Source organism: Hippocampus comes, unplaced genomic scaffold, assembly GCF_001891065.2.
Source record: "Hippocampus comes isolate QL1 unplaced genomic scaffold, H_comes_QL1_v1.1 scaffold173, whole genome shotgun sequence".
NCBI lineage: Eukaryota > Metazoa > Chordata > Actinopteri > Syngnathiformes > Syngnathidae > Hippocampus > Hippocampus comes.
The window spans coordinates 290879-304399 of record NW_017805223.1 but is presented as its reverse complement, the minus strand read 5'-3'; the positions used below and the strand labels follow the sequence as shown (position 1 = coordinate 304399).

Here is a 13521-nt window from a genome sequence, read left to right as displayed (position 1 = left end):
TTCCCTTTGTTTACAGGTCGCTCCCCTCCGGGTCTTGCCAAGACGCCACTGTCGGCATTGGGCTTAAAACCCCACAACCCGGCCGATCTCCAGCTCAATCAAACCGGCTCAGGTTTGTCGTAACCTTACCTCCATTGTGATCAGTGTTACAATGCAAACGTTGCGGACAACAGTGAAATTGCGAAGCAATCTTAAATCCTTCAGTACTTGAACCGTTCACTCTTTTCTGTACACTCTCATGAGTTAACCGCTACCCCGCTCAAGCTTGAACTTGAGCTTTAAGTCTTTACTGACGGGCTAATGTGAGGAGCGGACCTGCAGGGAGGTGTGTTTAGCATGTCTGCATCATGCTAACAGGTTCTTGGTTTGACTCAAGGTTGGGACGGTTCTGCGTGCAGTTTGCCGTCTCTCCCGGCACGCTCGCTTTCTCGTGGCTGGAAACAACCCGTCCTGTGTTCCCAATTTGAATTTTGTTTTGAATCGAATGTCATCATGACGACAAAAGTCAAGAATGTTGCAGGAATGAAGTATTTTGTGAACTAAGATGAAGCGCTCCCCCACCCTTCAACATCGTGCGAGACAATTGGCTCCGCCTCGCTCCTCAAATTTTCATCGTCTGTTTTCAAGCGTTCAAAACTTCGAGTCGCTGGGGCCCTTACAAGTTTTTGTTTCTCTGAATTGTTTCCAACGATGCCCCTCAGATGACGAGCGCATTCCGGACGAAGACGGTAAGCCTCTTCGACGAGGTGCGAAAGTGATCATGCCATGTCAGCCAAACGTCATTCATGCTGTCCAGTACCACAATGACTCAGTCTCCCATTTTTCCATGGCATGCTCTTCTCCAAAGGCAAACCCAAAAGGACAATAACGAACCCCCTTTCTGTCACCTTCAGCACCCCGAAGTTACGTGGAGTCCGTTGCGAGGTCAGCCGTCGCGGGCGAAGAGCAATCCGCCGCGGCCCGGAGCCTTCCAGAGCCACAGAGAAGTCCGAGTCCCGTTTCCCGTGCCCTCAACTCGCCACTGTCCGGCAGCAGCCCCGTCCACAGCTCACGGGGGTGAGTACGAGACATGCGCACGCCTTTTTAGTCCGCGGCTACTTCATGAAAAGAGGTCCCCCTTCTGTTTCAATGCAGAAAGCAACTGGCGGCGTGTCTGTCTGATGACAAAAGGGCCATCTTTCAATTGGCTTCCAGCGATCCGGCCTCAGCAGAGAGCGACTCGAGCACTCCGTCCCAAGCCGCGACCGATTCCAGTCTGCACGCGCAGGCGGCAGTGAGCGCGTACTCCACTCCAACGGCCTCATACCAAGTGTCCGCTTCCCCCGATTCCGCTGGTCTCGATTCCCTTTCTGCGACGTGCTCCTACCTCGGCATCGCCACTCCAACACCGTCCGGGCGTGGGCCAGGCACCCAAACGAGGAGCAGTGCAGTCTCCTGCCCGGAGGCCTCCAAGACTGCGGTGGGCCCTGGAAGTCAGCGGGCTTGTGTCCTGACCTCCACTGACGGCGCCGCGTTGGACAAGCACCCGGGCGCTTATCAGGAGTGCCACATCATGGCTCAGAAAGTCTCAGGGGTGAACGGCTTTGAGACAGGCGGACCGGAGTTCAGTGGCAGTCCCGTCCTCGGACGCCATCAGTCTCAGGGTAGTCAGAGCGGTCAAGTACTCGTCCGACAGGCCTCGACGGGGCAGCAGTCTCAAGGGAGCCCGATTCTCGGCAGACAACCGTCCTTGGGACAAGCCGTGCCAAGCAGTCCCGTGCTCAGCAGGCATCCGTCTGTTTCCCAATCGCACGGCAGTCCCGTGCTGGGCCGTCACCCGTCGGTGTCGCAACGGAGCCCCGGTTTAGACCGCCACGCCACGCACAGCGGCTACACCACGCCGGACGAGCGGCACGGCAACCTGTCCAGGCAGAGCAGTTCCTCGGGCTGCCAGGGACCGCCGACCCCCTCCTTCCCCGTTTGCCCCGCACTGTACCAGGACACGGGAATGACGGCCGTGGGCGCGGGATTCTTCCGACAGGGAAGCGCGACGCCGACTTTTCAACCTCAGCTTCCGGAAAAGAGGCGCATGTCGAGTGGCGACAGACCAAACGCGACGCCCTCTTACGGCTCCTTGAACGGAAAGGTCGTGTCACCGGCGAGCCCGGGAAGCAATCCCGGCTACTTCCACACCCTCTCGGATTTTTCGCGCTTCAACATGGCCGGTAAGGAGATTCTCTGAGCGCACCTTCTTCTCTACTTTGCAGGGGACAGATATTGGCAGAAAACGTCGACTCGTAGCCAGCCGTTGTGTGTTCTCCTTGATACCGGTACCAGTGCTGCAAGCCGACCGATCCGACTCCTTTTGTCACTCTCCAAGCTTTGAATCAGACGGAAATGTCATTTTCTTGATGCCGGCATCCGCAAAGACCACAGGCACACCGCAAGTCCTACCGAGACTGTCACGTGTGTGTTGGCAGATGGCGGTCCCGAGAGCAGGCTGAACGTCAAGTTTGTCCAAGATACGTCAAAGTTCTGGTACAAGCCTGACATATCCAGAGAACAAGGTAAGCCACGCGGCAGCGCAGACTGTAGACAAAAGGCCAAGGGACGAATGGAGAAAATCTCCAGACGTCAAAGTGTCAAACATTCCGCTGCGTTCTAGCGATCGGCGTGCTGAGAGAACGCGAACCCGGGGCCTTTGTCATCCGGGATAGCCACTCCTTCAAGGGGGCTTATGGCCTGGCCATGAAGGTGGCCTCTCCCCCGCCATCGGCGCACCCCAACAAGAAAGGTCAGGAAAGAGCAAAGCTGCCGTTCGTTTGTGCTCGTCCCGCGTCGACCGTCACGGACGCCGTCGGCTCTCAGTGGTGTTGTTGTTGTTGTCGGTCCCGCAGGCGACATCACCAACGAGCTGGTGCGGCACTTCCTGATTGAGAGCAGCCCGAAAGGAGTCAAACTCAAGGGTTGTCCCAATGAGCCGTACTTCGGTGAGTGGAAACGTGCTCGCCCGTTGCCTTTTGCAAAAACACGCTCGCTTCTCCGAGACGCACGGCAGTGCCCTAAGTTTGATGTGATCGACTCGCGGGTTGGATTCCGCGTTGATGTGCGTAAAGACGAGCAACCGACTTTTTGTTTGTCCGCTTCCAGGTTGTCTGTCGGCCTTGGTCTACCAGCACGCCATCACGCCTCTGGCCCTGCCCTGCAAGCTGCTCATCCCCACCGCAGGTTGGTGCAGGCCATTGGTGACGACAAGTCACCTTCTGGTCCGAGTCGGCAATGGTGGATGCCCGCCGCTTGGACTCGGGTGCCACTTGGGTGGATTAAAATTTGAGCTCGGGCTGGCCCCCGAAGTCCCCCTCCTCGAATCGTCTTCAGTGCATCGCCGCCACCTTCTTTCCGCCCAAAGTATTTGCCAGCTGCCGAAAAAGAAATGAAAGGAGACGCAGTCAAGCAAGCCTGCCAGCGGCCACTTTCTTTTTCGCATGCTCCACAAGGTGGCGGTAATGCACCAAAAGTACACTTCTGCTTCACCTTACTACCGCGGAGTGACGTTGAGTCCCCAAAATGCGGTCGTAGAACATTTGTAGGATTTTCACGCCTTCTTGGAATCACCGTTTTTTTTCCGATGACCAATCAATCAACAATTTGGGGGCTTCCACATGCCCCAAAATGTACCACGTGTTGCAGGTGTGTTGATTCGGATGGAAATTTGTGCTTTTGGGGCTCCCAAATTGCCCTCGCCCTCAACTCGTTCAGGAGTGCGAAGTTTACCTCCGTCATCCGTCCCCAACAATTGAGATGAAATTAGCATGCCCCGAAAAAGACAAACAGCCAGTCGCCCGTTTGGCTTTTGAGTCAGCCGTTTCCGCCCAATTCCAGGGTGTAGCTTGGCGAAATCCTACGGAGGGAATTTGCCCAAATGAGAACTTATGCAGGACTCAATCAGAGTCCATTTCATGTGAGGGGGACTCAGCATCAACATTTGGATGCGAGGGCCCGCTCGTCGTGACTCGCAGCTTGAATTTTTTTTCGACGTGACTTTTTTTGCACGGATGACCAAGATGAAAGACCTCCGAGTAGCTAACCGCTTGCTTCCACTTTGTAGATCTTGTTGAGGAAGAGCCCGACGTTGTGCAAAGCAACCCGCCGGCTGACCGACTGAAACAAGGAGCAGGTAAACCTCAGACACCCACTTTGACACTTGCGACGTACTCCGCGTGGTTCGAATGCGGTCACTGTTGCTTCGGAATCGCTCTGACAAGCCGCCGTCTTTGTTCTTCCAGTGCACAGGGCCCCGGCCGAGTCCCACGGTAAAAATCTCGTGTGTCTCGAGTGCATTCGCAAACCTCCGTCTGGAATGTGCATCCTACATGTCTGCGTTGTTTTTCATTGAGAGTGAATGCTTCTGTTCAAATCACTTGACTTTGGATGGAGTCTTCCGAGGCTTGTAGAGCGGGGGTTCTCAAACGTTTTTTTTTTTTCCGGACCGATACCAGCACCGGTCATCATTTTTTTGAGTACCGATACCTCCGCTACTTGTGATGTATCCAATTGCACTGATTCGCCCATGAGCCAAACTGCTGCAGTGCAGCGCCAAGTGCTGCTGAGGTGGACTTCCTTGACTTTTTCTTATCGGTGGCTGGTATCGGCAGCCTCAGCAAGTCACATAACTTCCAATTAGGCCGGTATCAGCCCATAGCTATACCTTGAACCATCTCTGCTCTTGGGCGCTCGGGTATGATATGTGACTTCTTTTTCACTTTTTGACGTCATTTAATGGTCCCAAAGGCAAAGGAGGGAGGCGTCATTGCTTTGGATAATTTTATTGGGCCGGTCTCAACATGTAAGAATGCCATTTTACAGGGGGTAGGCTAGTTTGAGAGCCGCTGAATTTTTTTGGGGGGGGGGGGGGCATTTCCTTCTTGACAAATTGTCTTTGGACCTCAGCTTTGTCCCGCAACGCATGCACACTAATGGCACGCAAGGCACAGGCGGCATGTGCAGATCCTCGCTCCGGGGCCGCTTTTCACTCCTCGCTGTCCTTTTTCACCGGCAGCGTGCAACGTGCTCTACATCAACTCGGTGGACATGGAGTCGCTGACGGGCCCCCAGGCCATCGCCAAGGCCATATCAGAGACTCTGGCCGCCGCTTGTCCGTCCGCCGCCACCGTTGTGCACTTCAAGGTGTCCTCGCAAGGCATCACCTTGACTGACAACCAGAGGAAGTACGTTCGCCGCATGTTTCCTTTGAACTCAGGCCCATTCACACTTCTTGGGTTCCCCTGTGGATCCTTTTCAAGCTGTTCATTTACAAATTCAGTTTACGAACTGATGCTACGTTCGCCCCTGACCAAAAATGAAAAAAAAAAAGGGTCAGACGAACCCTTTTTCAAGTTCACGAATTGAAGAAAACAAACCACTTCTGGACTTACTTTTGTTCTTTCTTCCTTTTGAATGATCAATCTGGTTTGAGTTCATTTTTCAATCTATTTTGGAAGGACCAAACATTTAGTACGCGATGCCGACCCATGACCATTTTTTTGACGTGAACAAACCAACCCCGAGGGAGCACGGGAAAGAAAGTGGCTCCGTAATGTTATTCCATCACTGACGTGTTTGTTTGCAGGGTTTTCTTCCGGCGCCACTACCCCTGCAACACCGTCACCTTCTGCGATATTGATCCTCAGGACAGAAAGTGAGTACACGTTCTAGTCGGACCCGCGTGAAACGTCCGTCCATTATCCGAGACGCTTTATCCCGACGAGGGTGGCGGGCGTGCCGGGGCCTCGCCCGCATGTACAAGTTGGTAACATTTGCGATCCTTCCAGGTGGAAGAGGCCAGAAGGGGGCGCAGCCAAGTAAGTGATGGAGACGGATTTCTTTGCACCCCCTCGCCCCGAACGCTCTGTCAGCGGCATCCGTGTGTGTTTGCAGGTTATTTGGTTTTGTGGCGCGTAAGCAGGGGAGCACTACGGACAACGTCAGCCACCTCTTCGCCGAGATGGACCCCCAGCAGCCCGCCAGCGCCATCGTCAACTTTGTCACCAGGATGGTGACTTTGCAAAAGCGATGAGCACCTTCAAGCAAACCTGGCACTCCCCCACCCAACTGCGCCCCTCCCACACAAATGGCCTTTGCTCACTTCTTGCCCTCCGTTGACCGACAGACGGGCGGACGCTTCATTTCGCATTTGCGTGGCTGTGCGTGCGTGCATCTTGCTTGCACTTTTCTTTTGGGACGGACTCCAGAGTGGACCTGCGGAAGTGCGGAAAGGGGCGGAGCCGGACGGGACAACGGGACGACTCCAGAGTGGACCTGCGGAAGTGCGGAAAGGGGGCGGAGCCGGACGGGACAACGGGACGGGATGGGAGGCGCCTTGGCTCTCCCTGGAAGGGAAAAACGTTTGGTTGGCCTGAGTGAGTGCGTGAGTGCGTGCCAAATGTTTGCACTTTGTTTGAAGCCAAATGTCATGCGGGCGGGAAAATAATGAATTGTGGCACACGCTGAAAAAAATGTTGGGTTGAATTTCCTCAATTCTATTTCATCAAGAATTTGCATGCAATAAAATCATCTGGAACCAGATTCGTTTTTGAAGCAGATGTATAGTCTGCTTAACAAAAAAAAAAAAAAATAGATCTGGAGGCATCCAGACAATTCAACATTTTTTTCAGTGTACAGCGAAAACACATCCGACCAAGTTGGGCTGCAGCTATCCTATATTTTTACAGAATTAATTGGAGAAAGCATATTTGCGGAAGGTTGTGAAATATGCATTTAAAAAAAATCCAAACTGAAACAACGTTTCCATTTTCAAAATAGTTGTCGTTTAATTTGGTCATTGCTTCATATATTTAAATGAATATCATTTTAAATTCCGATTCCTCAAACGTACATTGGCTCACAGCACAGAAAATGTAATTTGGGAGAAAAAAAAGCACCCTAAATATCTGCATGCGGGAACTCTCCATCACGACAACATGCAAAGCTTTTTTCGCTCAATTGATTCATCGCTTCCAAATCTCGTCTGAATCTTTACAGAATTAATTGGAGAAAGCATATTTGCGGAATGTTGTGCCAGTTTTCTATTAGCCTGGGCTTCAGTGCCACCTAGTGGCAAATGGGGACATTTCAGAAAGCACTCCCCCAAAAAAACTAAACAAACCAAAAAAAGATGAATAACCGGAGAAAGACACAAAATGCTCATTAGTGGCTCGATGAAAGACAATGGCAGAGGCACTCTGACGACAATGGAAGAAGAAAGGACGACATAAGGACACAGGTCACATTTTGCGGCGTCTCACCAAGTTGTGCCGCCACAACCCACGACCCAAAAATGAGCCTTTTGCGCCTTGCCCACAATGTTTTGTTTTTGTTTTCCCGACCTCTCATGTCATGTCTGGGGCTTTGGAGTTTGGCGTATTTTGCGAGAAGAAAAAAGTCAAGTTGTGTGACCTTGGTGGATTGTCACTGGTAGCTTTTGAGCGCTCAACCAAAGACAGGTTTTGTTCCTTTTGTTTGTTTTTCAGGAGTCACGGGCCTTACGCGACAGGTGGGAGGATTGCAAGTGTTCTTTTGTCAAAACACAAACGTGGCTGCTGGATTCTTGCATTCTGTATGTACTGATACTGTCGGTCAATGACTCAGCATTGACAGCTCACGAAAACACCACGCTACAGGGATCTATTTTTTTTTTTTTTTTTTTTTTTTATCAGCCCATTATGTGCTGTGTGTAAATACTTTGTCTCTATGGGCGGGACTGTTATTCCAAGACTTCTGGTTGCCTGACATCTTTTTTTAAACAGCTTTTCTATGAAAAAACAAAACCAAACAAAAACCGAGGGAAAACGAAACATTTGGCGTTTCAGGATTTCGTAAGTATCAGAAACGGATATGCAAAATCTTGATCCCTGAAAACATAAAATCACGCAAAAATGTACCGCTCACATATGTATTTTACATCATACGCAAAGGTAAACACACACAAAAAAGAAAGTATTATGTGTTATGTGTGTCAGTGGCTCGATAGAAAAGCAGTCTGCCATTACACTGCCGATGAGCTTCTCTTTTGTTTTGTTTAAAATCTGTTTTTAGTGCACTTGCAGCAGCTGGCCAAAACTATACATTCACACCCAACCCAAAAGTAAGCTAGCTCGCGACATATATATGTATACACAGATATAAATAGAGAAGAAAACTTCCATTGAAGATATTTATTTTTTGCTTTGTTGCTCGATGCTAACTTGTAAACATTACTGATGTAAAATGATGACTGAAACAAGACCAGAATGATATACTGTGTGTGTGTGTGTGTGTGTGTGTGTGTGTGTTATATATATATATATATATATATAATTTGTGTGTGTGTGATACAATGTGTAAAATGACTGTATCACTGATTTATTTTGATTACACTAGTCCCCCCCACCCCACATCAAATAATCCCATTTGAGATGGTTCACATGAGTCCATCATTGAGTTATTGTTTAAGAAATGCCAACATAATCTTCCTTGTCCAAGTCGAGCACTTAACTGCAGTGAAAATGATGCATCCACCTTTGATGATGATGATGATGCACAATCTGAATAATAATTACCGTCCAAAGCCGTCTGGTTGGTGTTGTGATTGCCGCCCACCGCGCCGCCTTCGTGTGAAGTGTCAGTTTTATCCGTTTAAAAGTCATTTATTGTCCTACACGTCATGTGTCTTTCTTTGTTCATCGATCTATGCCAGTGACGTACAATGACAGGCGGATGAATTAAATGTGCTTCCACGAGATGGCAAAAGGTTTCAAACAGCGCAAAGCAGCTTTTTTGAAAATGTGCAAGCAATTTTTTTTTTGTACATATACACTTTTTGTGTGTCTATTTGGTGGTGTGCCATGAACTTTTTCTTAAATCAAGGCTGTCCTTGGCTCAATTCGGGTCGCGATCAAGCACCAGTCCGATCGGCAGATTGGCCCCCCTGTGGCAGACAGGCATGATTCCAAAAGCAACAGGGCCTGTGGACTGTACTTGCAAGTCGACCCGACAGACAGTGTTTTAACTGAAACGGTCTGAACCTCGAGAAAGAGAGAAGAACGAAAAAAATGTGGCTTTTCTTTGTGAGCTTGCCGCCTTCTGCGTGTCGTGCCGCATTTCAACCACACGGTGTCAGTGTTTCCCTTTCCTCAACGCACCGAAAGCAGCATCCGTGCTTCGTCAGGTCTCAACTCTTGATTTGAGCGGAGACATTTCGACCTTGACTGAAATTGGAAGTCTCGCCAAATGAAGTCATTGTTTGAAGTGTGGAATTCTGTCGCGTAGACAAGCTCACTCCACAGAAAAAAAAAAGTGACTAAATATCATAGTTGAAGCTTTAGATAAATGAGACGCGCAGTTTCCAGGCCCTCACCTCTCACAGCACCGAATCGAGTTGTGATTTGAAACCGCGTTCTCCACAGGGGACTGTGCTGGGAAACGGGTGGGAGGGAGGGGGGGGGTCTATTTTGGGGCGGCAAGGGTGCGTGACAAGGGGGTAATCCCTTTAATCTGCGTGTGCCTCTGATTTCTGTTTTACCCCCTTGTGCTTCGCCTGCTTTCTGGCTGTCATTTTGACACCTTTTCTCTGAGCCGACTGACTCGCACTCGCGGACGACTCGGCCATTTGAACTCAGTTCGGTTTTGGTGTAAACGGCGTTGTTTCATGAAGCTTTCCTGAGTGCAGAAAGCCCGTCTTCCGCAGGGATGACTGATTTTTCGCACGGATCGCGCCGTCTCTGTAATTCCTTAAAATACCACAAGATGGGGGCAAATGCCATTTCATTTGGAATATCAATTAATTTGACCGATCTTAATGCGGCGTGCCGTCAAGCAAACCATCAGGCCCAATAAATCTCACCGACGTAAACTCTGAGCCGATGAAAAGTAAAGACATGATTGAGTCGTCATTTGTCTCGCCGCACTTGCTGGCGTCAGTCGCTTTGCCGGGCAAAACACGTGGCGTGCAACCAACCGGTATTGTTACCTACCTGCTATAATCCATGCATGTCTGTCTTCAGAAGCTGTATTTAAAATAAGCGAACTCCCGCTACACTGAGACTGGCCAGTTAGCTCTCTGCTAACATGAACAGAAAAGGCCACTGGAATGCTCATGTTAGCGTCGATAATCGTGATTTTTTTTTTTCTTCTTACCAACAGAACACATATGGTGGAACAACACGGCCCTGTCCGTTACCGCTGCTTGGCGGGAATGTGCAATTGAAAAGGCTACAAATGTTCAGCGGTTGGTTTTGTGCCAAGACATGTCAGGCGGGTGTCTTGCCTCTGCTTCTGGCTAAAATCAACACCACTCAAGTGGCTTGAATGCACTCACAGAGATGTCATTCATTCATTGGCAACCCCCAAAGCGTTTTCCCAAAAGCCGAGTCAACACACGTGCATACAAAACCTAGTCTGATGCGCATATGCCCGTGCTATTTTGAGGATGTTTATTTGTTTATTTATTTATTTGTGGGGGGGGGGGGGGGGGGGGGCTCTGATCGATGGCATATCATGTGACTTTGTGAGTCAACACACGTGCATACAAAACCTAGTCTGATGTGCATATGCCCGTGCTATTTTGAGGATGTTTATTTATTTATTTGGGGAGGGGGGGGCTCTGATCGATGGCATTGTGTGACTTTGAGACTCATTGTTCATGTCACGGTGGCGCCTGGGAGTGGAAACGGATGCCGTGCCATCAACCCGATCAACCGACGCAAAGATCGTGAAAGCTGCGAGCCCTGATCAAGTTGCTCTCTTTTCCATGCAAACCCTGAAAATAAGGATCACATTTTGACACCCTTGACACCTCATCTGGTTGCCTGTTCCAGATCGGGGCACATTGGGGCAAAGTCCATCAAAGGTGATGGGCTAAGAACCAGACCTGGAATTGGCCCAAAATGACGAATTCGAACCCAATTGGCCGACTTCCTGTTGTATTCTGGGCATGGGGTCTTGGAACTTCTTGGTTTGGTGTCAAGGGCTGATTTTCTTTCAATTTCCACTACCTAGTTACCTTTTCTCTCGGGGCTCCCTACTTCCCTTGGCATGCAACTTTACCTACCGAGCCTTCCTCCTTGACCTCCCTTCCTGCGTTCTTTCTCTTCGTGACCTACCACCTAAGCTCTCGTCCATCCTTTGGCTTCCTTACTACCAGATGAGTGTGGCGCATTCTCACAATGGCTAACGCGTGTAAGGCCTGGAATTGCCCCAAAAGGCCGCTTCAAGCCAAAAGATGCATCGCAGGTCCACGGGGATAACGGCATCGACTGCACCTCTTCACCACCGCCCCCATCCACCAGCTAATCAACACGTCCCAAAGCCCCCGTAACAGATGGCTGCGAGGGTCTCCGAGGGTCATCCGGAGTGGGTTGGGGGGTTTGGCTAAGGTCATGGAAGGGCACAGGGCTGTTTGGGATTGTAGTGACACGGCCCGTCTGCCTGTCAGCGTGCAGGTGGATGAGTAACATGTGCTCAATCGGACCCCCCCCCCCACCAAGTCAGGGGGCTTTGATTGCAGGTCAAGAAGCCCCGTCGCAAGGGTTCCGTTGACATTCTTGAGCAGGCCCCCAAAAAGTCATCCCGTTTGGCTAACTCAGCAGCCCCCTTACACCTGCTAGAGAAAAAGTGCAGCGTTAAATCGGGGGCGGGGGCGGAGCATAGTGAAGGGCTGATCAGCCTTTGTCAGCGCAGCATCATAATCCATCTGTTTCTTTTGGTGCTGGCAGTAGTTGGAGCAATAGCATGGCACAAGCGTCCAGTCAGTGTTAATCGATGACACAGTCAAACGAGGAGATGTCGCAACTTCCCGTCCAACGCCCAAGCCCAAAAACAGTTGGTGAGAGAGTCAAATGTGAAGGTCAGAACTGTTCATCGAACGTCGAAGACCAGGAACTTGCCTCAAAAGACACACCAAAAGTCGGACTCCAACAAACAGGAAGTCCCAGTGGAACTTGACATGAGGGGCTCGCTTTTCCGACACAAGCTCACGTGCGCTGCCCTCAAAACTGACATTTCTTCATTTTCTGACGGGGGCGGGACCAAGGACATTTTCTGTTCAACGCTCCCTGCCCACCTGACAATTTTCTGACTCGAAAGTCCTCGTCGAAATCAGCTCATTGAATGAACGCCTTGTTCCGATCATCATCTTGATTGTGCTTCTGAAGCATCCCTCGAGTGCCACCACACAGCGATGCAGGGCCTGTGTCACAGACGGACACAAACAATGACTTCATTTGTGATCATCTACCCGTTGAGGTCTGCTTGCAGCTCCTCATGAACGTAGTTTGTCTGCTTTGATCTTCCGCGATGTCAACTGTGCCGAATTTGAAGGGAACGTGAGAAGCCACTCCCATTGGCCGGGAAACGAGCCGACTCTGTTCACTCCCACAACGGTGCAGTCGCCCTTCTGTACAAAAATACCAAAAGGAAGAAAATTCCACTCGTGCGCACGTTTTGACTTGCGCCGGGCACGAAAATGGGACGCAATGTGTTTGTGCTGTCGATCCAACTTCACACACCGGAAACAGCACAGAAATAAAACGTCAAACCTCCGACGCATCTGAAATGGAAAAGTGAGGTGACGGACGCGTTGTAGCCCCACTTTGAGTTCCCAAGGTCTGAGGCAGCAAAAAAAAAAAAAAAGAAGCGAATCAAGCCTGCTGGTGTCGGCAGGCAACGGTCACCGAAAAACCCACCTGCTGCCTGACCTTGACCCCCTGCTTTTAAATCACCCACCAGCTGTGTGGACGTGAGCGGCTTGACGTGCAGACTTGTGACACGGGTGCTGTCACACTACCCTGAGGGGGGATGAAAAGCGACGGGATGGGCCGTGCTGCTGAGAAGACAGAGCGCCGCAGAGGTGACGACCTTTGAACCTCAGGCCATTTCTGTGGACTTTGTGTGTCACGGGGGCCGCAGCTGCTGCCTCCGGCAGCAGGTGTGCTGACTCGTTTTCAGCCGCGGCCTGCAAAGCTCCAGATTGGTGTTGAGTGTCGGGGCAGGTGGAATTTCTGTTGCTGTGTTTGGTGAAAAAAAAACAGCCAAATAAATGACGCTCATCGCAAATTTAGGGAAATAGAATCTTCTGGAGAGTGGGTGCAAAAGAGCGGCTTAAGTCCAACACTCGCTTTGCAACGCCCGAGCTGGTAACAGGACACAACCGGGGGGATGGGGGGGCTCAGCTATGCTTTCGCTCCCTTGTGGTTGGCGGACTACTGCAGGAGAAAATGCACGTTTGAATTGGACGGGTCGCCGACAATCCGCTTCATTCTAATTCATCGTTGCAGCCAAAGTTGCGATCCCAATTGAAATGTGATTAATTGTGCATTGAAATTCGGTTTTGGACCCCCTCCCTTTGGTAGGGCTGCTTTTGACCACTAAATAACATGACAAAGCAAACCGCATGAACACATGTCGAAAATATCCCCCCTGCTGGAATTGAAGCCCGAAAAGCTTTGGATTTCAATCCGTGTGTGTGTGTGTGTGTGCGTGCGTGTGCGTGTGCGTGTGTGTGCGTGT

The 13521-nt window shown here is 50.5% G+C and overlaps 1 protein-coding gene and 1 long non-coding RNA gene across 2 annotated transcripts; one reads left to right on the top strand and one right to left on the bottom strand.

Moving 5' to 3' along the window:
• Window positions 1–6: 6 nt before the first annotated feature.
• On the top strand, window positions 7–6279 carry LOC109515448 (tensin-1-like; the record flags this gene model as incomplete). The annotated part of the gene is made up of 14 exons (XM_019869240.1): window positions 7–112; window positions 702–728; window positions 894–1056; window positions 1135–2204; window positions 2460–2546; window positions 2645–2773; window positions 2877–2969; window positions 3130–3207; window positions 4088–4156; window positions 4266–4292; window positions 5039–5207; window positions 5609–5677; window positions 5811–5840; window positions 5917–6279. Coding segments are annotated over 14 exons (2256 nt in total), but the record flags the coding sequence as incomplete, so codon positions are not given.
• A 1758-nt stretch (window positions 6280–8037) lies between these two features.
• Window positions 8038–8313, bottom strand: LOC109515449 (uncharacterized). The gene is made up of 2 exons (XR_002168193.1): window positions 8277–8313; window positions 8038–8234 (listed from the first exon to the last, which is right to left on the bottom strand). It is a non-coding gene; the product is annotated as an uncharacterized LOC109515449 (long non-coding RNA).
• Between the last annotated feature and the right edge of the window lie 5208 nt (window positions 8314–13521).